The 23472-nt window shown below is 43.5% G+C and overlaps 1 protein-coding gene across 1 annotated transcript in view; it reads left to right on the top strand.

Moving 5' to 3' along the window:
* Window positions 1-22134, top strand: part of TGFBR2 (transforming growth factor beta receptor 2) — a 95357-nt gene extending 73223 nt beyond the window's left edge. Inside the window, exons 6-7 of the mRNA XM_024743445.1 lie at window positions 16710-16837; window positions 19513-22134. Coding sequence (XP_024599213.1) covers window positions 16710-16837; window positions 19513-19692 — 308 coding nt within the window. The 3' untranslated portion in view covers window positions 19693-22134. The remainder of the gene's footprint in view (window positions 1-16709; window positions 16838-19512) is intronic.
* The last annotated feature ends 1338 nt before the right edge of the window (window positions 22135-23472 follow it).

Here is a 23472-nt window from a genome sequence, read left to right on the forward strand (position 1 = left end):
TGAGGAGTGCAGTATTCTTCAGGGGTACAGGGGGATGTCGTTTTAGAGAGCATTGTCCCCTGATCTTCTTGGAGATGGGATTGGCTAATGTCTACATCACTTTATCCTTTTCTGACCCTTCTCTCAGTGGTTTCCGTCAGGGTCTTAGGTCTCACCTTAGAAAATTGATGTATCCCAACCTGGTCCTGGCTAGATGCTAAGTCAAGCCAAGCTAACACCAATTTTAACCCTTTGTTTTGTAATAATGTTAGACACACAGAATCACTGTGTGAGTAGCACAGGGAGTTCCCATATGCTCTTCACCCAGCTTCCCCTTGTGCTAACACCTTACCTAAACCAAGCACAGCTGCAGAAGATTGGACATTGACATTGGTACCATGTCTTTAATTAATCTATAGGACTAACTTGTGTTTCCAAGCCCCTAGTAATGGGGCACAGGATCCACTCCAGGATTCCACGTTACCTTAGTGTCCAGGCCACCTCAGTCTCCTTTGATGTGTGATGGTTGCTCAGTCTGTTTCTTTCGTGACCTTGACACTTGGGAAGAATTCTGACCAGGTATTTTATAGACTGTCTCTCACTTTGGATTTCTCTGATGTTTTCTCATAATTAGATTGAGATTGTGCATTTTTAGGCAAGAATACCACAGAAATGATGTTGAGCCCTACTCAGGGTGTCACATGCGGGTGGAGATGCCAGTGTGCTGTCCAGTCTCATCATGTGGTGAAGGTGTCTCCACATTTCTCCCTGTAAAGATACTACCTTTTCCACTTGTAATTAATACAAATCTTGTGGGAAGGCACTTTGACCTGTTTCTACTAAACACCTGTTTAGTAAGGAGACTAGACCTGTTTTTTACCATTATTGTACCTGCTAATTCTAGTTCTTGCCAGCTACAGTTATTACTGTAACGTTTGCCTAATGGTGATTTTCTGTTTTTCTTATCCCTTCTACATTTATTCATAGATATTCTGCTTACGAGATATCTGTCCTTTCTCTCACCAGCCCCTTTTATTTATTCATTTACTGTATTTATATGAGTATGAAGTTGGGGATATTTATCTTATTCTATGGGTATTTAATATTATCAATATTTATTTTGTCGCTTAGATTATAACAGCTTTGGTCACTGGGCCAAACTACCTAGCATTTTGCTCCAGGTGGATCTGGTTGGCACCATTTCCTGCTCTGATAATTCCTCCTTTTGAGAACTTTCTTAGCTCATTCTCTAGGATGGGTCCTGCTGGGAGCCTTGCTGTCCCATCACCTGTTTCCCTGGGTCCCTGCATGGGGATGGCACTTCCTGTCTGGCTGACCCTGTTATTTTCTGGTTTCCTGCCTGAGATGTCTTCCCCCATAGCCCTTCCAAAAGTAACAGTTTTTTCTTGCACAGTGAAATTTGTTTAATCGAGTTTCAGCCACTGAGAATCATTTTCTGCTTGAAAGCTTTGACAGCTCAAAAATGAATCCTTAGACCAGACCAGTGTGAGTTGTGTCAGAAGAGATGATGATGCTGTTGTCATCGTCTCAGAATAAATTTACCTCGTTTTTGGTATCTCTCTTATCCTTTCAAGCCCGTCATTCTATAAACGTGAGCTGGAGACTGTGTCCCTGTGTTCCCCTCTGGCAGTGCTGCCAGCTCCTTAAGGCCTGATGTGAGCTCCCTGCTTCCACGGTTATCAATGACTGACGCCCTTTCCTGTTGATATTTGCTGAGTGTGGAAGAATTCAGGCTAATGGGGAAGAACCGAGTTCACCAGCTTTTATAAGGTCTAAAAACGGATACAGTATAAATAAGTTTTCCCAAGGAAGGAACAGGGTCCCATTTGTTTAGCAAGCCTCAAAAAACCTTTCATAACCTTTAGGATAAGAACAGACAGCTTTAGGGAACCGGAAAGAGGCCATCCCGGTTTTCATTTTGTTTGATCTTAAGCCCACAGTACTGTTCCTCCCATCTCCTCTCAGGCTGCAAAAATCAAAGTTCTTTGTCTATCCTCACTTTTGTCCAGCAGACAGCCCTTCACTTGATTAAGTGCGTGAACTCATGTATTAAACCCTTTCTTTTGCCTTCTTTTAAAAGTACTGTTATTTTCTGTTTTGTTTTGTTTTCTGTTTTTTTGTGTCTGTGCTTCAAAAACCGTGAAGGCAGATTTTCAGCCTAGTCTTAATTACAGAGACTTTTCTTCTATATTTAAAGAGCCCCTTAGAGGGTACATTAAAGTTAGTACCTTCTAAGGGAAGTTAGGGTGTGTTCCCTCTAACCTGTTGTACAAACACAGATGGAAGGACAAGTATTTCCATGAAGAAGCTTGCTGTCTACTGATGAAACAGACTTTTTTTTTCCTCCTTTACTTTTAAAAACTTTGCACATTCAGACACATTTCTTACCTTACACATAAAAGAGACAATATTCCTCTAGTTGATATTACGCCTTAATTTATACAGAGAGAGGGCAGGATATAAAAGGGCTTTCCTGAAGCTTAAACTTCTTTCTGTGACTTGAAAATACAGCATATGTAATTACTATTTTTCATGGACAGTCTCATTTCAGAAAAGGAAATGTGGAAAATGCTTACCTCAGTGTGATGAGTTATAGATTGATACTTTATTTCACAATATAGATCCACTGATATTCTCTCCCATTTATTCTGAGTAGCAGGACATCTAACTGAATGAAGCAGGAGGCTAGGCTTCAAAGGATGGTCTTGCAGGAGAAGGTGAAATCCCAGCTTTCCTGACTCGAGTGACCCTGTTCTATTCTCAAGGCTGAGCCCAAACTCTTGGCGTGGATGCCCAGCAGGCCTCGCCTGCTTCTCTCTGTGTTTATCACAGGTCTTAGTGCTAGGCTTTGTCTCATACTATTTACTGGGCCTAGAACACTGAAGGAGACTTTTTTACAGGCGAGGCAGGGGACAAGGAACTGAGTGCCCAGATTGGCTAAAGGAAGTTCAACAGTAGGGTCAGGCAAGGAGGGTTAGGTCAGCTCTCAAAGGAACAATGAGGCTCAGAAGTGTCCTCTCTGTGCAAGAAGTACAGAGGAAACACGAACAAGAGACAACACAACACTGGAGAAGCCGCACTCTTCTCAGGTGAGAAAATGCAGAGGTGGTAATAGCACTCTTTGGAAGCCAGCTGGTCCAGCTCCCTTACCACAAGATTCCACCTAGGAGCTCAAGAGATAGGTTGTCATAATTGAAGAGAGTCGTCAAAAGGGAAAGACTTTCTGGTAGAAGTAGGTTTGGTCCAGATGAAGAAGGCCACGGAAAAACGATAACTACCGTTACATAAACAACTGCTTCATGGAACAACTCATTCCATCTACCAAGGACTCTTTGAAGGGTGTGCTGTTACTAGCCCCATTTTACAGATGGGAAAACTGAGGTTTTAGGAGGTGGGAAAGTTGTGGAGACAAGCATCAGAGCCCTGTTGTCTGGCTCTGGCCCACAGGCCCTAACCTTCCTGGTACAGTGTTGGCCTGACCAATGGAGAGCATGTATAGCCCATGGCAGCTAGGACTACCATTATTATTTTTACAGAAGCGGGTAGTCAATGCTACTCTGTGTATTGTGGCTTTTGACTTGAAGCCTTTCTGGAAGCATCTGGCAAGACAGTCACACACTTGGGGAACATTCAGTGATGGCCTCACTTCTGAACATTTCCAGGGGATGACTTTCATCTCATCTCTGGGTGAGTCTCTGTTAAAAGAATCCCAAGGCTATTAAATGCTGTAGTGTGTTACAGCCTCAGTGCCTTAAAGTCTGAGATAACGTCCTTATCCTTATTTCTCTGAAGATATATCTATTCATTCTTTCATTCACTAAACCAATATTTATTGAGTACCTACTGCATGGAAGGCATTACTCAAAGTGCTCAGGGTACAGAGACTCTCAGGAGATGGCAGAGTAGAAGGATGTGAGCTCACCCCCCCTCACAAAAACACCAAAATCACAACTAACTGCTGAACAACTATCGATAAAAAAATGCTGGAAGCTATCAAAAAAGATATACTACATCCAAAGACAAAGAAGAAGCCACAACAAGATGGTAGGAGGGATGCAATCGTGATAAAATCAAATCCCATACCCATCGGGTGGGCAACACACAAACTAGAAAATAATTATATGGCAGAAGTTCTCCCACACGAGTGAAAGTTCTGAGCACCACGTCAGGCTCCCCAGCCTGGGGGTCTGGCATCAGGAGCCCCCAGAGCATCTGCTCTGAAGACCAGTGGGGTTTGATTGCAGGAATTCCACAGGACTGGGGAAAACAGAAACTCCAGTCTTGGAGGGTGCACACAAGGTTTCGTGCACACCAGGACCCAGGGGAAAAAGAAGTGACCTCATAAGAGCCTGGGCCAGACCTACCTGCTGTTTATTAGAGGGTCTCCTGTGCAGGTAGGGTGTGGCTCTGGCTCACTGCGGGGACAAAGACACTGGTGGCGGTAGTTCTGGTGAGTACTCATTGGCGTGAGCCCTCCTGGAGGCCACCATTTTCTCACGAAGACCTGGCCCCACCCAACAGCCTGTAGGCTCCAATGCTGGGTCGCCTCAGGACAAACAAACAACAGGGTGGGGACACAGCCCCACCCATCAGCATAAAAGCTGTCTAAAATCTTCCTGAGCCCATAGCTTCCTGCTAAACACACCCCTTGACACAGCCCTGCCCACCAGAGGGACAAGACCCAGCTCCAGCCACCAGTGGGCAGGTACCAGTCCCTCCCACCAGGAAACTGGCACAAGCCCATTGAGCCAGCCTTATCCACCAGGGGGCAGACAGCAGAAGCAAGAAGAAATAAAACCCTGCAGCCTGTGGAACAGAAACCACAATCACAGAAAGTTACACAAAGAGATGGCAGATGAATATGTCCCAGATGAAGGAACGAGATACCCCAGGAGAACAACTAAGTGAAGTGAAGATAAGCAATCTACCTGAAAAAGAATTTTCATATACCACAATCAAGTGGGATTTATCTCAGGGATGCAAGGATTTTTCAGTATCTGCAAATCAATCAGTATGGTACACCACAATAATAATTTAAAGAATAAAAACCATATGATCACCTCAGTAGATGTAGAAAAGTTTTTGACAAAATTCAACACCAATTTATGATGAAAACTCTCCAGAAGGTGGGCATAGAGAAAACACACGTCAACATAATTAAAGGCTGTATATGACAAACCTACAGCTAATATCATGCTCTGAGGAAATGCTTTCAGCTTTTCACTGTTAAGATCAGGAACAAGACAAGGATGTCCACTCACCACTTTTATTCACCATAGTTTGGAAGTTCTAGCCATGGCAGTCAGAGCTGAAAAAGAAATAAAAAGAATCCACATTAGAAAAGAAGGAAAACTATCACTGTTTGCAATAACATGATACTATACATAGAAAATCCTAAAGATGTTACCAAAAGACTACTAGAGCTCATCAATGTATTTGGTAAAGTTGCAGGATACAAAATTAATACACAGAAATCTGTTGCATACACTAACAACAAAAGATCAGAAAGAGAAATTAAGGAAACAATCCCATTTACCATCGTATCAAAAATAATAAAATACCTATGAATAAACTTACCTAAGGAGGCAAAAGACCTGTACTCAAGAAACTATAAGATGGTGATGAAATAAATCAAAGATGACACATACAGATGGAAAGATATACCGTGTTCTTGGATTGGAAGAATCAATATTGTCAAAATGACTGTACTACCCAAGGCAATCTACAGATTCAATGCAGTCCCTATCAAATTACCAATGGCATTTTTCACAGAATTGGAACAAAAAAATCTTAAAATTTGTATGGAGACACAAAAGGCCCTGAATAGCCAAAGCAATCTTGGAAAAGAAAAACAGAGCCAGAGGAATCAGGCTCCCTGACTTCAGACTATACCATAAAGCTACAGTCATCAAAACAGTATGGTACTAGCACAAAACCAGAAATATAGGTCAATGGAACAGGACAGAAAGCCCAGAAATGAAACCACGCACCTGTGGTCAATTAATGTACAACAAAGGAGGCAAGACTATACAATGGAGAAAAGCGAGTCTCTTCAATAAGTTGCGCTGGGTAAACTGGAACACTACATGTAAAAGAATGAAATTAGGGCTTCCCTGCTGGCACAGTGGTTGAGAGTCCGCCTGCTGATGCAGGGAACACGGGTTCGTGCCCTGGTCCGGGAAGATCCCACATGCCGCGGAGTGACTAGGCCCGTGAGCCATGGCCGCTGAGCCTGCGCGTCTGGAGCCTGTGCTCGGCAATGGGAGAGGCCACAACAGTGAGAGGCCCGCGTACTGCAAAAAAAAAAGAATGAAATTAGAACATTCTTTAACACCAAGAATAAACTCAAAATGGATTAAAAACCTAAATGTAAGACTGTACACTGTAAAACTCTTAGAGGAAAACATAGGAAGAACAGTCTCTGACATAAATTGTAGCAATATCTTTTTTGATCCGTCTCCTAGAGTAATGGAAATAAAAACAAAAATAAACAAATGGGACCTAATTAAACTCAAAAGCTTTTTGCACAGCAGAGGAAAACATAAACAAAATGAAAAGACAACCCACAGAATGGGAGAAAATATTTGCAAACGATGCGACCAACAAGGGAGTAATCTCCAAAATATACAAGCAGCTCATGCAGTTCAATGTCACACACACAAAAAAAACCCAATCAAAAAATGGGCAAAAGATCCTAAATAGACATTTCTCCAAAGAAGACATACAGCTGGTGAAGAGGCACATGAAAAGATATTCAGCATTACTAATTATTAGAGAAGTGCAAATCAAAACTACAATGAGATATCACTTCACACCAGTCAAAATGGCCATCACCAAAAAGTCTACAAACAATAAATGTTGGAGAAGGTGTGGAGAAAAGGGAACACTCTTGCACTGCTGGTGGGAATGTAAATTGGTGCAGCCACTATGGAGACCAGTATGGAGGTTCCTTACAAAACTAAAAATAGAGCTATCATATGATCCAGCAATCCCACTCCTGGGCATATATCCAGAGAAAACCATGGGTCAAAAGGATATGTGTACCCCAGTATTCATTGTAGCGCTGTTTATAATAGTCAAGACACAGAAGTAACCTAAATGTCCATCAACAGATGAATGGATAAAGAAGATGTGGTATGTATATACAATGGAATATTACTCAGCCATTAAAAAGAATGAAATAATGCCATTTGCAGCAACATGGGTGGACCTGGAGCTTATCATAGTAAATGAAGTAAGACAGAGAAAGACAAATATCATATGATATTGCTTATATGTGGATTCTAAAAAAAAAAAATGATACAAATGAACTTATTTACAAAACAGAAACAGACTTAGAAAACACACTTATAGTTACCAAAAGAGCAAGGTTGGCCGGCAGGGGGTGATAAATTGGGAGTTTGGGATTGACATATACACACTACTATATTTTAAATAGATAATCAACAAGGACCTGCTGGTGGCTCAATGGTTAAGAATCTGCCAATGCAGGAGACACGGGTTCGAGCCCTGGTCTGGGAAGATCCTACATGCTGCAGAGCAACTAAGCCCGTGCGCCACAACTACTGAGCCTGTGCTCTAGAGCCTGCGAGCCACAACTACTGAGCTCGCATGCCACAACTACTGAAGCCCGCACACCTAGAGCCCATGCTCCGCAACAAGAGAAGCCACAGCAATGAGAAGGCTGTGCACCGCAACAAAGTGTAGCCCCTGCTTGCTGCAACTAGAGAAAGCCCATGTGCAGCAACAAAGACCCAATGCAGCCAAAAATAAATAAATTAATTAAAAAATAATAATAATACCTGAAAAATGTACAGTATGACCTCAAAGGAAAAAAAAATACTAAGCACAGGGAACTCTGCTTAGTATTCTGTAATAACCTGTAAAGGAAAAGAATCTGAAAAAGAATAGATATATGTATATGTATAACTGAATCACTTTGCTGTATGCCTGCAACTAACACAAATTGTAAATCAACTATAGTCCAATTTAAAATAAAAATTAAAAGAAAATGCGAAGGATGCAGCAGTGGAAAAAAAAAGAGATCCTGTCCTCAAGGGACTGGGTGTCTAATGAAGAGCTACTCTGCTAGAAAGACAAGTGCTGCATGAATAGATATAAAATCATAACTTAAGGGCTGGGGGTGTGTATGATGATTGCAGAAAGAAAAACAAAATAGAGTTAGGGGATAGCTAATAACAGGGGTTGTTACTTCAGGCACTTGGGTCATCTGAAAGTATAGAAAAGAGAAACCAAGAAAACAGGTTTTTCAGAGTTGCTTGAGGAGGGAACAAATGGAAGGAGGTGGCCAGTGTGTTACTGTTTTATAAAGAAGGAGGAAAGCCATGAACTCACCATCCCTCCAGGACAAATCAGGAGAGTTGTTCTCTTCTACAAAGAAGTCTCTGTCCTGGCTTTCGGCTTGTCTGGTGTCCATGCAAGTGTTTGCACCGTGTGTGGTGTGTGGGAAGCGGAGGAAGGTGGGTCCTTCAGGGCCCCCTCTGGGAGCACAGCGGGCACAATATTCACGTCACCCGAGCCAACCGGGCCCCCAGGCTGGCTGACTTCCAAATCCCTGGCCATGTCGGCCTTTGAATAGCAGCTGACACACAGCAGCCAGCTGAGCAAGTATTTTCACAAGAGGAGAAACACAACCCCAGCTTGCTGCAGCCTGTGAGGCAGACAAAACATGCAAGAGAATCAAAAGGAAAGGAGGGAAGAAAAAAAAGAGGGGTGGGAGAGGAGTGAAGAGAGCCTGGAATCGCAGCCTTCATCTTCCTGCATTTCCAGGCAGGATAATTTGGAAGGAAGGCAGATATAAAAGTCAGGGTTGTGCTCAGGGAAAAACTGCCAACAACTTCACGGCTCTATGAAGTTGGAACCATGATCAAAACAGCAGCTGCAGACCAGATGCTGACTTTCAGGGAGTGAGCATCTCCGCTGCCTGGGTCCCCTCTTGAGCTCCAGAGCCGGAGACTGCAGACTTTCTCCTGAGAGCCTCCAGCCAGCCAAAGAGATGCTGTGGGGCCGGGATGGGGCGGTGGCCCTCAGTGAAAGGACTGTGGTGGGGAGGATGGGATGGGGGTGGGAAGAAGAGCAGAGAGATCTAAAACTTTCTTAGAACAGAGGCTGTGTGAAGCCCTCAAGGAAATCCCAAGGTCCCCATTGCGCCTATAGGGAGGCAGGCAGCTGAGGCGCGAGAGGGAGCCTGGTCCCAGCAGGTGGTCCTGCCGTGGTGAGCGGGGTATCTGCCTTGGGCTGGGTGCCTCGGGCCCTGGAACAGGAGCCTGAGCTGACATTCTGTAGGAAAAAGAGGGCAGGAAAAGCCACGGAGAGAAGGAACAGGCAGTGAGTCAGGAAGGGGAGGGAGCTAATGAGCCCTATGCTAGCAGGCAGGTCACCATGGGGACAACCAGAGCATGATCCCACTGGGGACCCTGGCAGTGCACAGAGCCCACGTGCACCTCAGCATCACACCCCCGGCTCAAGGAAGCCCGGTTTATCTTCCAGCCCCCATCTGCTGCTGATTGAGGGCTGCCCTTGGGGCACGTTGGGAGGGTGGACCCCAGTCGCCGGCCTGACACTCTTGGACTTGAGCCAGCGTGGGTGCACAGGGTGAGTGCTGAGCCCTGTGGCCAGCGTCCTAGGGTAGTAAGCGTGTCCTCGGCCGGCATCCACGGTTCGGCATCCGCGGATCCAGCCACTCACGGATCTTGTACTGTGTTTACAGTCCACGGTTGCTTGAATCGTGGATGCAAAGCTCACATATACAGAGGGGCAAATATGGGGCTTGTGCATCTGCAGATGTTGGTATCTGCTTCTGGTCCTGGAACCAACGCCCCACGAGTACCGAGGGAGGACTGTGTTAATGATGGTCAGCACTTGCGCTTTCTCTTGTTTTGTGGATACAGAAACTAAGGCACAAAGAGTTGATGTCTGTTTTCCAAGTCCTCATCTCTAGTTTATGATGGGTCTGGGGTAAACACAACGAATAATACCCCTACTTACGATGCATACCGTTAGCACTTTTTTTTTAAAGTGCTAAACTCGATCTTACTCTCTAAGCTGTTTGCTTTTTTTCTTAGAGGCATTTCCAAAATTTTTAAAAGATGGTATTTATTTTAAAAGATGGCACTCTCTGAACTAACCCCACTCACCTTTTGACTTGCTTTCTCTGCAGTTCTTCACATTATTTGATCAAAGGCACAAAAAGAAAAATGCAACAGTCTCATTTTTCTCCATCTGCACCACCATCAGCCTTATCCCAGGGGGAGCTCTGGAGCACGAATTGCACAGTAGTCATGTCCTCTAGGGGTGAGACAGACTGTTAGAACTCCCGTGTTGACCCAGCAATCCCACTACCGGGCATATACCCAGAGAAAACCATAATTCAAAAGGACACATGCACCCCAATATTCACTGCAGCACTATTTAGAACAGTCAGGACATGGAAGCAACCTAAATGTCCATCAACAGAGGAATAGATAAAGAAGATGTACCTATATGCAATGGAATACTACGCAGCCGTAAAAAAGAGTAAAATTGGGTCATTTGTAGAGACGTGGATGGATCTAGAAACTGTCATACAGAGTGAAGTAAGAAAGAGAAAAACAAATACCGTATATTAAGGCATATATGTGGAATCTGAACAAATTGGTCTATACGATCTTATTTACACAGCAGAAATAGAGACACAGATGTAGAGAACAAATGTATGGATACCAAGGGGGAAGTGGGGGGGATGATTTGGGAGATTGGGATTGACATATATCCACTACTATGTATAAAATAGATAACTAATGAGAACCTGCTGTATAGCACAGGGAACTCTACTCAGTGCTCTGTGGTGACCTAAATGGGAAGAAAATCCAAAAAAGAGGGGATATATGTATATGTATAGCTGATTCACTTTGTTGTACAGTAGAAACTAACACAACATTGTAAAGCAATTATACCAATTAAAAAAAAAAAACTCCCATGTTAATTCGTCATTGGCTACAGACTGCCCTCCAGGCCAGGAAGCTTCCATCAACCAAGGGTAATTCTCCACAGAAGGGAGAAATTGTGAGCCCTTACAACTCAGCGTTTGCAGCACCTCGGGGCTGTGGTGTTCTTGGCTTGGTAAAGGAGGTCTAGGCAGGCTGCCAACCACATCTGCTATGGCAGCCAAAAGAGTTGGAAATGGAGAGTCAGTGGACTGATACATTGTCTAAGGAGCAGTTTATGTCATATGCAAATCATATTACATTACATTATATTATATTATATTATATTATATTATACAAACCTCAGGGCATGGCACTAAGAGAGCATCAGTATTTGATTAGATTGAATTACAGGATAGCTCTGGAGGGGGACATGGAGGTCATCTAGTTCAGCCCATTCATTTTATAGAAAAGAAGATTTAGGTCAGAGTAAACCCTTACTGGGAACTTATCTCTTGCTTGAATTCAAGCCAGCTCATATCTATTGAAAGCCTACTGTGTATAAGGCACAATTTCAGCAGACACAAAACTCAGCCTCTGCCTTAGGCGTTAGGAGTTTACAGTCCAGTAAAAGATAAGGGACTACAAGAAAGAAAGAAGGTGTATAAATACCATGCAAATCAGAGTTCAGATCTCACCCCAAGAGCAGTACAGATTAAGTGCTATGGGCACTTGAAGGCAAATGCAGACACACAGAAGGATGGTTTGTGCTTGTCTCAAAGTGGTGGAGGAGGGGAGGGCTTCATCCCAACTAAGGAAAAGGAAAATACCCTGCCAGCTCTTCTAGTTGGGTGAGGCGGAAAAAGATAAATATGTAAGTAAGGTTCTGGGAAAGGGGGAAAATCAAATAAACAAGAACAAGCCATCTCTTTTCAAAATGTCATTTCGCCTTAAATGCTTCTTCAGTTCTCAGCCTGGATGGGCAAATTATTGAAAGTTTCACTCATTAAACAGGGTTATTTTGAAGTAAAGGCCAAAGGTCCTATTTATTTTGGAGGAAAATGGCGAATCCAGCCCACTCTTCCCTTTTGGCTCAGGCATGTTTCAGTACTGGAGTGATTTTATTTTCTAAATTGTCCTGTGATGCACTGACATGGGTATTGTCCCACCCACTTAAATTAATAGATGTTCTAATATTCACCCAGAGTTTATGCATTGGCCACTTTGGACAGGATCTAAGATTAATCCATTCATTCACTCAACAAAGCATTTATTGAGAGCCTGTTGTATGGGAGGCCCTGCCATGGGTGCCAGGAATACAAGCATGAGAAAGGGACTCTGAACCTGCCTGCAGACGCTCACCATCTGGTCGAGTGAGACAGATAAGCAGTGGCTGTACACCCTAAAGTAGAGCTCTGCCCCAGACGTCTAATAAAGAATCGCTCTGGGGATATTCAAGGAAGCTTCTATAAAGATATCGACCCCTAGAACATGAGGGGGGATCAAGATGGCAGAGTAGGAAGACCCTGAGCTAACCTCCCCCCATGAACATGTCAAAACTACCACTACATATAAAGCAGATCTCTCTGAGAATGACCTGAAGATTAGCAGATCAGCTCTTCTATAACAAAGGCTATAAAGAAAGAACCACTCAAAGTCAGGTAGGAGGCAAGGACAAGTGATCTCGTCCAGACCCACACCCCTACTGCATGACCCAGAAGAGGAGGGAGTATCACAAGCTCCAGGATCCTCCCTGGGAAGCAGGAGGTTCGAGCCCCATATTAAGCACCCCAGCCCTGGGGTCTGGCACTGGAAGATGAGCCCCCTTGGCTGGTTGGAAAACCAGTGGGGCTTACCAGAGGACTGTAAGAAACCAAGACCCCACTCTTGAAGAGCACACAGACAGATTTGCTTGCTCCCTGCCCCAGAGCAGAGGCAGCACCCCAGGAAAAGACACGGTCCGTGCTCACTTCAGATCCAGCTCTCCCACCAAAGCCACAAAGGGCACATGCAGACTGCATAGGGATGCACACAAGGATATGCCTTCAAGATCAGGATAGATAACTTTTTCACTTAATTTAAGAGAGACAAACAGAACTAGTCAAAGTGAGAAGACAGAGGACTCTATTTCAAATGAAGAAACAAGATAAACCCCTACTGAAACACAGATAAATAATTTACCTGATATAAAGAATTCAAAGCAATAGTAATAAAAATACCTTGATACAAATGAAAATAAAAACACAACTTTTCAAAAATCTGTGGGACATAGCAAAAGCAGTTATAAGAGGAAAGTTTATAGTGATACAGGCCTACTTCAAGAAACAAAAATCTCAAACAACCTACCTTACAACCTAAAAGAGTTAGAAAAAGAAGGAACAAAGCCCAAAGTCAGCAGAAGGAAGGAAATAATAAAGATCAGAGAGGAAACAAAATAGAGATCAAGAAAACAATAGAAAAGATTAATGAAACCAAGAACTGGCTTTTTGAAAAGAGAAACAAAATGGATAAACCTTTAGCCAGGTTCACCAAGAAGAAAAGAGAGAGGACCCAAATAAACAAAATAAGATATTAAGGTGGAGAAGTAACAACTGATATCACAGAGATAGAAAAAAATCGTAAGATAATACTACTAACAGTTATGCCAACAAATTGGACTACATGGAATAAATGGACAAATTTCTAGAAACATACAACCTACCAAGATTAAATCAAGAAGAAACAGAAAATTTGAAGAGACCAATCACTAGAAGTGAAATTGAATTTGTAATTAAAAAACTCCCAGCAAACAGGGCTGGATGTCCAGGGCTGGATGCCTTCACAGGTGAATTCTACCAAACATATAAAGAAGAGTTAATGCCTTTATTTCAAAAACTATTGCAAAAAAATTGAAGTGGAGGGAACACGTCTAAACTACGAGGTCAGATTTACAATTTACAAATTCTAAGAGGTCACCATTACCCTGACACAAAAACCAGACAAAGGCATTATAAAAAAAAAAAAGAAAAGTACAGGCCATTATCCCTGATGAACATAGATCTTCAACAAAATATCAGCAAACTGAATTCAATAGTACATAAAAAGTCTCATACATTGTGATCATATGGGATTTATTCCAGGGGTTATGGATGTTCAGTATCTGCCAATCAATCAATGTTTTACAGTACATTAACAAAATGAAAGAATAGTCATATGATCATCTCAATCGATGTGGAAAAAGCATTTGACAAAATTCAACATCCATTCATGATAAAAACTCTCAACAAGATGGTATGGAGAAAACACACTTCAACTTAATTAAGACCATTGTGATAAAGCCACAGCTAAATAACATTATACTTAATGGTGAAAAGCTGAAAGGTTTTTGTCTAAGATTAGGAACAAGACAAGTATGCCCACGGTTGTCACTTCTATTTAACATATTATTGGAAGTCTTAGGCAGAGCAGTCAAACAAGAAAAAGATACAAAAAGGCATCTAAATTAGAAGGGAAGAAGTAAAATTGTCACTGTTTGCAGATGACATGAAACCATATGTAGAAAACCCTAAAGACACCATCAAAAAACTATTGGGAGTAATAAATGAATTCAGTTAAGTTGCAGGATACAAGATTAATATACAGAAATCTGTTGCATTTCTGTACACTAATGATGAACTATCAGAAAGAGAAGTTAAGAAAACAATCCCATTTATAATCAAATCAAAAAGATTAAAATACCTAGGGATAAATTTAACCAAGGAGGTAAAAGACTTGTACTCTAAATACTATGACATTGAAGAAGGAAATTGAAGATGATACAGATAAATAGATATCCCATATTCATGGAATAAAAGAATTAATATTGTTAAAATGTCCATACTCTTTAAAGCAATCTACAGGTTTAAAGCAATCCCTATCAAAATACCCATGACATTTTTCACAGAACTAGAACAAATAATCCTAACATGTGTATGGAACCACAGAAGACCCTGAATAGCCAAAGCAATCTTGAGAAAAAAGAACAAAATTGGAGGGATCACACTCCCTGACTTCAGATTATACTACAAAGCAGCAGTAATCAAAACAGTATGGTACTGGCACAAAAACAGACATGTAACACAGCTCAGTGGAACAGAATAGTGAGCCCAGAAATAAACCCACACACTTTTGGTCAATTAATCTACAACAAAGAAGGCAAAAATACACAATGGGGAAAAGACAGTCCCTTCAATAAGTGGTACTGAGAAAACTGGACAGTTAAATGTGAAAGAATGAAATTAGAACACCTTCTCATACTACATAAAAAAGTAAAATGTATACGTGTGTACACACAACACACAAAATGGAATATTAGCCATAAAAAAGAATGAAATTTTGCCACTTGCAACAACATGGATGGTCCTGGAGGGTATTATGCTTAGTAAAATAAGACAGACAGAGAAAGACAAATACTGCTTGATTTCACTTACATGTGGGATCTACAAAATAAAACAAGCAAAACAAACAGACTCACAGATACAGAGAACAAACTATGGTTTCTTGCCAAAAGGGTTAGGGGTGAGGGAGATTAAGAGGTGCAAACTACTAGGTATAAAATAGATAAATTACAAGGATGTAATGTACAGCACAGGAAATATAGCCAGTTCTTTATAATAACTTTACATGGAATATAATCCGTAAAAATATTGAGTTAACTATGTTGTATACCTGAAACTGATATAACATGGTAAGTCAACTAACTATACTTCAATAAGAAAAATTAGAAGAAAATCAGCAACCTGAATTTCCCTTAAAAAAAGAAGAAAAGATTTTGTCCTTAGTTGAAACCTGAAGTCCTAATGAAGTGTTTACATCATCCTTCTTTATTTTCTTTTTAGCAAGTATCACTGAAGGAAAGTTACCTTTTTAAATTTTGTTTGTTGGTGTTATCAGTCGCTCTCCTCTGTCATCTAAAACAGCATTTCTGAACCTCTTTTTCATTATTACTATTGCAAGGAGCCTTTGTAGACATTTTTTTCTTAATCACTACTCCCCATGATTTTTCTCCCTGTGGGAAAATTATACATGATATAAAGTTCACCAGTTTAGCCATTTTTAAGTGGTTACAATTCACAACTTAAGTGGTACAGTTCGATAGCATTAAGTACATTCACAGTGTTGTGTAATTATCACCATTATCTATTTCCACAACTTTTTCATCCTCCCCAACTGAAACCCTGTACCTATTAAACAATATCTCTCTACCTCTTCTACCCCCATCCCCTGGCAACCACTATTCTGCTCTCTGTCTCTGTGAATTAGCCTGTCCCAGGTACCTCATATAAGGGGAATCATACAATATTTGTCCTTTCGTGTCTGGCTTATTTCACTAAGCATAATCTGTATTGTAGCATCTATCAGAATTTCATTCCTTTTTTTTATGGCTGAATCTCCCCAAGAAATTTAATACCCCATATTAAATCTATTTACGTACTGTGGACCTTTGTAGGGCCACAAACCATTGTAATATGTAAGATTTTTCTACCTCCCAAGAACCAGGATTGCCCCATTGAGATGTCTGCATTAAAACCTGAATCCCCTGACCTTGTTGGTCTTGTTCTCTGCTCTGTCCCCAGCTGTTAGGACATCGTGGGCACTCAACAGTCATGTGTTGAATACTTCTCAAGCTCCTTCCACAACCCCTCCTTATATTTGAACCCACAAGAATTAAAAACTGCCCCTAGCGTAATCACAGGTGCATCACACTCTGTCTTAGCTGTGCACACCCTTCTCAAGGGCCCTGTGTTTGTCTGCTCTCTCCAACAGAAGTGAAGGATTATGAGCCTCCATTCGGTTCCAAGGTGCGGGAGCATCCCTGTGTCGAAAGCATGAAGGACAACGTGTTGAGAGATCGAGGACGACCTGAAATCCCAAGCTCCTGGCTCAACCACCAGGTAAGGAGTGACTGTTGCGAACGGCAAGTGAAGTTCATTTGGAGTAATATCTTAGGTAGGAGACAATTCCTGGCTATTGGGCATCAATCTGAGGCAGGTCCCTTTGTTTTCCATGACCCTGTTCACTTTTCTTTATAAAGAAGTTTCAGTAAAGTGGGATGACCTTGTTATTGCACGTTCTACCCACCATTCAGAAAGGGCTCAAACAGAATCATTTGACGGGCATTTGTCATATTGTCCAAGCCGTCTTGCTTCTGAGTTAAAATATTTTGTTTGCAGCCTGTGCCACTCACCTCTTATAGGGAGTTTATGTTTTGTTCCCTTCTGGGTTCCAAATGTTTTCTTCTGGGAATCTTCAGCTCTGGCAGGAAATACTTAGTGAGAAAGAAGGGGTGTTTGGCAGCCAGCTGGCCTGCAAGGGGCTGCTGTGTGCTCAGGCTGCGGCAGGTGTGTCGAGAAGGAGGCTGGGATAAAGGAAAGCACAGAAGAGCAAAGGGCAAGGGAACAAATAGGAAATCTGTCTTTCCAGAACTTCCTAATGGCTTCTTTTTTTTTTTTCTTTTTAAGCAATGGTAGGTAAGGCCATCCATCCATAGCAGGGCAGTGGTTCTGACATACAGGGAGACCTATCGAAATTCCCCTCATCAAAATGCCCCCAATCAGAGGAAAAGAAGGAGGCATAGGTTGTGAGAGCTGGGGACTGCCAGGCACAGCAGGGAAGAGCCGTGAATGAGGGAGAGGGGCCTTGTGCCCATAGCTCACTGACAAGACTGTCCTTTCCATTGACGTAAACCATTTATGGCCGCCTTTGGCTGAATTCCCTTACCCAGGGAAGGCTGGGGCTAAGTCATAGGTTTCCTAAGGGCAAGGCAGATAAGTCAGATAAAAAAACAGAAACCACAAGTCAGGTGCAATCAAGGAGACAGATGGAGCAGGAAGCCTGGTGTGTGCCAGCCCTCGCCAAGAGCCACTTCAGCGGACAGACCCTGATAAAGCTGGGGGAGAGCGTGGACCAGGACGTGGCCTAGGGCTTCTCCCTGGGTTTCAGGAAAGCCTCTTTGGCTTTGAAAATGCAAGACTATTTTGTGTTAACTCTGAAATCAGAAGGCACTAGTATTGTTTCTTTCAAACTCTTGTTGCCTCCTCTGCTGTACAGTTCTTCTAATGAAGCCATTATTCATGATGATAAAATTCTGGAAAGAATTTGCATAATACATTTTTTCTCTTAATGAGATTTGTTGCCCTATTTATTTCAAGTTAATGCTTAATATTTAATTTAATTTACTGCCTGTAATTACAGTGCCAGAATGAAATAAATGTTACTCGTGTACCAACAATAACGCTCCACTCTTAACAGGGCCATCAACCAATACCACCAATTAGGTGAATTACACAATTAATTCAACATCATGCACTCACCCACAGGGCGGGAAGGGAGGGTCAGGTTCCTAGGTGTGTGGGGAAAGTTGCTGGTTAGACTGCAGACAGGAGAGTGCCATTCTCAGGGCAGAGCTGGGATTGATCCATTCCACCTGGCCACTTGTGTGAGGGGACACCAGTGATAGGGTCGGGCCTCTGACTGGCAAGAGCACAGTCTGTTTCCACCTATTGGGCTATCTAGTTAATCCGTGCCTGCTTTATTTCCAAAAAATGACTTGAAATAACAAAAATATTTGCAATGCAAAATAAAAATTAAAGCCATGAAAGAAGACCCTTGTCACACATTGTGGGCAGCATTTTCTGGATGGGCCTTTTGAATGGGGCCTTTATGGGGTTAGGTTGAACTCTCTGAAACAGCCTGCAGGACCTACAAAGACAGACAGGGCCCAGCCTGATGCAGGAGAGGAGGGGCCTAGCAGAGGGTCTCCCCAGCAGCTGCTGGAAGATGGGACTTGAACCCAGAAAACACAACCAGACCAATGCCTGGACTTCACTCAGATATTCAGTCCTGTTTACATAGGAATGTGTACATGATTCCAGCTCTTAAGACTCTCTGGAAAAGGCAAAACCATTAAGACAATAAGCAGATCAGTGGTGGTCAGGGGCTGAGGGGGGAGGAAGGAGGGGTGACGAGGTAGAGCACAGAGGCTGTTTAGGGCAGTGGCCTTCTGTGGACACTATGATGATGGACACATCTGCCAGAATCCACGTCCTGTACATTACCGTGAACCGTGTTCTGGTTGACTTCGGTTGATAGTGACGTGTCAGTGTTGGTTCACCGATTTTAACAAATGCACACACAGATGCAAGGTGTTGATGGCGGGGGAGGTTGTCCACGAGGGTGGAGGGCATATGTGGGAACTCTGCAATTTCCATTTGATTTTGCTATGAACCTAAAACTGCCCTCAACAGTAAAGCCTAAAGCTATGCCCCTCCTCACCAAACAGAAAGGTGTGAAATGGCATTAGAAGCCCACTTCACGGGAATTTTCAGGATTGGGGATGCTGCTGTGCCCCAGGAGCCTACTGGGGGGTCTTGTGCTGTGTCTTCATTTCCCCACTTCCTATGATCGGATGGCCCTGGAACGCTGGCCGCCTGCAGCTGCAGTCACATGGTGCTGGGGACTGGCCTGCAGGCAGGGACAGAGCGATGGCGGCAGAGACAAGGCAGGGGCTGCCTTGCCCCCAGGAGCCGCCATCCCCTCTCAGAGGCCTGTGGACCCTCTCCCCCTGCAGGGCATCCAGATGGTGTGTGAGACGCTGGCCGAGTGCTGGGACCACGACCCCGAGGCCCGGCTCACGGCGCAGTGTGTGGCCGAGCGCTTCAGCGAGCTGGAGCATCTGGACAGACTCTCGGGCAGGAGCAGTTCGGAGGAGAAGATTCCCGAAGACGGCTCCCTGAACACTACCAAATAGCTCTTCCAGCGGCTGGCCGAGTGTGGCTGCCCCTGTGGCCAAAGAACAGAGGCAGCAGGAAGCTGCCCCTGAACGATGCTTCCTGGAACCCCGGGGCCGCTCCCTCCCCCCCGAGCTGGGGAGGGGGTGACAGGAAGCATCCTATGTCTTTGACTTTGTCATAGGATAAGCTGTGTTAGCACTTCCTCAGGAAATGAGATTGATTTTTACAATAGCCAATAACATTTGCACTTTATTAATGCCTGTATATAAATATGGAATAGCTATGTTTTATATATATCTATATATGTTTATATCTATCTATACAGCCATACTCTAGAAAGAGGTGAGGAAAAAGATCAAATATGCCCAAGAAATGGGTTGGATGGGCGAGCTTGGCACTGAGCACAGAAGGAAGGGCTCTGGGGCAGCCTCAGCACTTGGCAGTCACTCATGTGCTGGGCCTCTGAGCACACAGGGGTTGGGGGGGTGCGGGGGGGGGGGCGGTCTTTGCCTTCAGAGAGAGACTCCAGGTCTCAGAGCCTGCTGTGGCCAAGTTGCACTTGCTTTTGCAAAGTAATAATTCCCTGTACAGGGTCCTGTTCTGGCCATGGAGCTGATTGGAGTCGCACTGTTTGGGGACCAGACCCTGGGGTCCCCGTGTGCCATCATCTCTCCTGGACTTGTCACCGGAGCTTCACGACCCACCTCTGGTTTGTGAACCTCCTTCCTCAGCTGGTTCAGAAACTTTGCTCCATTTCTAATTGCTTAAATGTTTTAAGCCCCATGTTTTACCTTCACAGGCTACAGAAAAATCAGGACACATTTCCCCACCCATGAAATTGCCACACGTTCTACTAATGAGAAATTGTTATTTTTAAAAAAATCCCCCCCCCCCCATACCTATGTTACTGTTCCCTGTTTCCTAAAAGGGAACAGGTCTCCCTTCCAGGTTCTTTATGTTTAGTTTTTTATCACTCTCGGTTTCAGTCTCCAGCTTTCTATGCAACACTAGTAGGTTCTATGCTCTGGGCTTCAGGGGACTCGAGCACATTTTGGCCAAGGGGAAAGTATTTGAGCAGCACAGCACTGCCACATCAGGAATCTCCTCAGGCACTCTGAACGTGTGTCTTGCTTGGCCAGCACGGTGTTTAACAAAATCGAGGCACTTTTTAAATACTTGGAGATTTTGCGCAAAAAAAAAAAAAAAAAAAATTGGATCCTCAAGTAAGACTAGAGAGCAAATGGTTTCCAGTTCTCTCTGGTCCACATCATTCACACATGCAGGTGTGGACACTCTTAGAAAGCTGCTCACTTCCGCCATGAACGTTTGTGTTTTCCACCCACCACCACCCCAGTCTGGGAATTAAACCTGCTTCCAACCAAGGGCCCCTGTGAGAAATGTGCATCCACGCACTCCTTCTCTGACTATAGGGTATGATTTTGATTCCCTTCCTGGGGTTAAGATTTGAAGCTGGCCTTCTTTTGGACTAATGGGGACCTCCTCTGGGTGGTCCCTGTTAACCCAAATCTATTTTGCTTGTATTTTAAGAGCTTCCCCCTCTGCTTTCAGAGGGTGCGCTTTACTCCAAGAAACTGTTGCCATGGTTACTGGTCTCAGTCACACCTGCCTTCCCAACCTTTGCAGAATTTGAATGTGGGACACAGGAGTCCCACGTACAGTTAGGAAATCTGTGTCCACATGGACAAGAACAAAGAATGTGCTTTACTACTCCATAGGAAACTCGTTAATCCACAAACAAGTGTTAATGCTGCAAATAACAATTTTTTAAAAATGTTTTTGAAGCTTATTTTCAGCCAAATAGGAATATTGGAGAGGGACTGGCAGTGACCAGCTCTACTTGGGTTTTGGAAGGTCTCATCTCATTGGGGTTTTAGCAGATATGCTGAAGTTTGGGATTAGGTGGAACTTTTAGGAACCCTGCTCGGTGGGGTGGGCTGGGAGAGTTAAGGTAGTTTGACCCGCAATGCTGCGGAAGTGCCGAGAAATCCCCTGCACTTTAGGGCTGGTGAGGCCGTCCCAATAGCTGTTGCTCATTGACCTCTAGTGGTGAATTTCTAGAATACTAGTCCATTATGGGATCTTCCAAGAGTCAAAAGAGCTTTATCACTTCTGGGTGGTCATCAGCATAAACTGGAATGTAGTGTCAGATGATACTGTGGCTTGTTTTATGTTTGTTTCCCTTATTCAAGAAAAAGACCAAGGAATATCATTCTGTAGTTCCTAAAAATACTGACTTTTTTCACTACTCTACATAAAGGGAAAGTTTTATTCTTTTATGGAACACTTCACCAGTACTCATTTATTAAAATAGGAATGTGAATGCTATATACTCTTTTTATATCAACTGTGTCAAGCACTTATTTTCATTCTATGCATTGTTTGTCTTTTATATAAATAAAATGTTTATTCGATTGAATAAAACAAAAATACTCAGGTCAGCTTCCTGCCTCCTGTTCCTATTCATAGGGGTCCACAAGCCTCATTTGGTTATTTTGCAGTTTGTGCAGAAAAAGCCACAAGACAAATCCTCTCCAACTTTTCCATATTCATTGTCTTCTTCAACTGACAGTGTCAGGTCCCTGTTTTGTTTGTTTGTTTGTTTTTTTGCTGTACGCGGGCCTCTCACTGTTGTGGCCTCTCCCGTTGCGGAGCACAGGCTCCGGACGCGCAGGCTCAGCGGCCAAGGCTCACGGGCCCAGCCGCTCCGCGGCATGTGGAATCTTCCCGGACCGGGGCACGAACCCGTGTGCCTTGCATCGGCAGGCGGACTCTTAACCACTGTGCCACCAGGGAAGCCCAGGTCCCTGTTTTTAAAAAAGCAGTCACTTCAGTACTGGGAAATGTGACAGATACTGGTGGTGGCTTGCCCCTTATCCCAGGTCCGGCACGGTGTCCCTCTACATCCCCGACCACCATCTCCCCTGTCCCCGGGTCCCGAGAGCGGCCCTCATGCTGGCTTCTCGCGGGGTGTGCAGCCGGCTCCGCGCATGCCCACTTCTCCCTCCCCACTCCTCTCAGTTAACAGGCTGCTGCTATCTCCCCCCTCCCCCCACCCCGCCATGTGTCACGCTTCCTCCCTCTTCCTTTCTACCCAGCCACCCCATCCCACTTGGAGCTTTTTCATTGAGGTATAATTGACATACGAAATTGTATGTTTCAGGTATACAACATAATGATGCAATATTTGTATGTACTGTGAAATGATCACAGTAAGTCTGGTTAACATCCGTCATCATACAGAGTTGCAGAATTTTTTTTTCTTGTGATGAGAACGTTTAAGATCGACTTTCTTAGCAACTTTCAGATATGCAGCACAGTATTAACTATCGTCACCATGCTGTCACACATTACATCCCCAGGACTTATTTATGCTATAAACTGTAAGTTTGTACCTTCTGACCCCCTTCACCCATTTCATCCACTCCCCACCCCCTGCCTCTGGCCACCACCAGCCTGTTCTCTGAATGTCGTTTTGTTTTTTCCAATTCCACATATAAGTGAGATCATATGGTATTAGCCTTTTTCTGACTTATTTCACTAAGCGTGATGCCCTCAAGTTCTGTCCATGTTGTCACAAATGGCAAGATTTTATGCTTTTATGGCTGAAAAACATTCCATTGTATACATACGCCACTTTTTTTTTATCCCTTCATCCATCAATGGACACTTAAGTTGCATGGTTATCTTGGCTTTCATAAGTAATGCTGCAGTGAACATGGGACGCAGATATGTTTTCAAGTTAACGTCTTCACTTTCTTCAGATAAATACCGAGAGG

Source organism: Neophocaena asiaeorientalis, unplaced genomic scaffold (genome assembly GCF_003031525.2).
Source record: "Neophocaena asiaeorientalis asiaeorientalis breed wild unplaced genomic scaffold, Neophocaena_asiaeorientalis_V1.1 scaffold332, whole genome shotgun sequence".
NCBI lineage: Eukaryota > Metazoa > Chordata > Mammalia > Artiodactyla > Phocoenidae > Neophocaena > Neophocaena asiaeorientalis.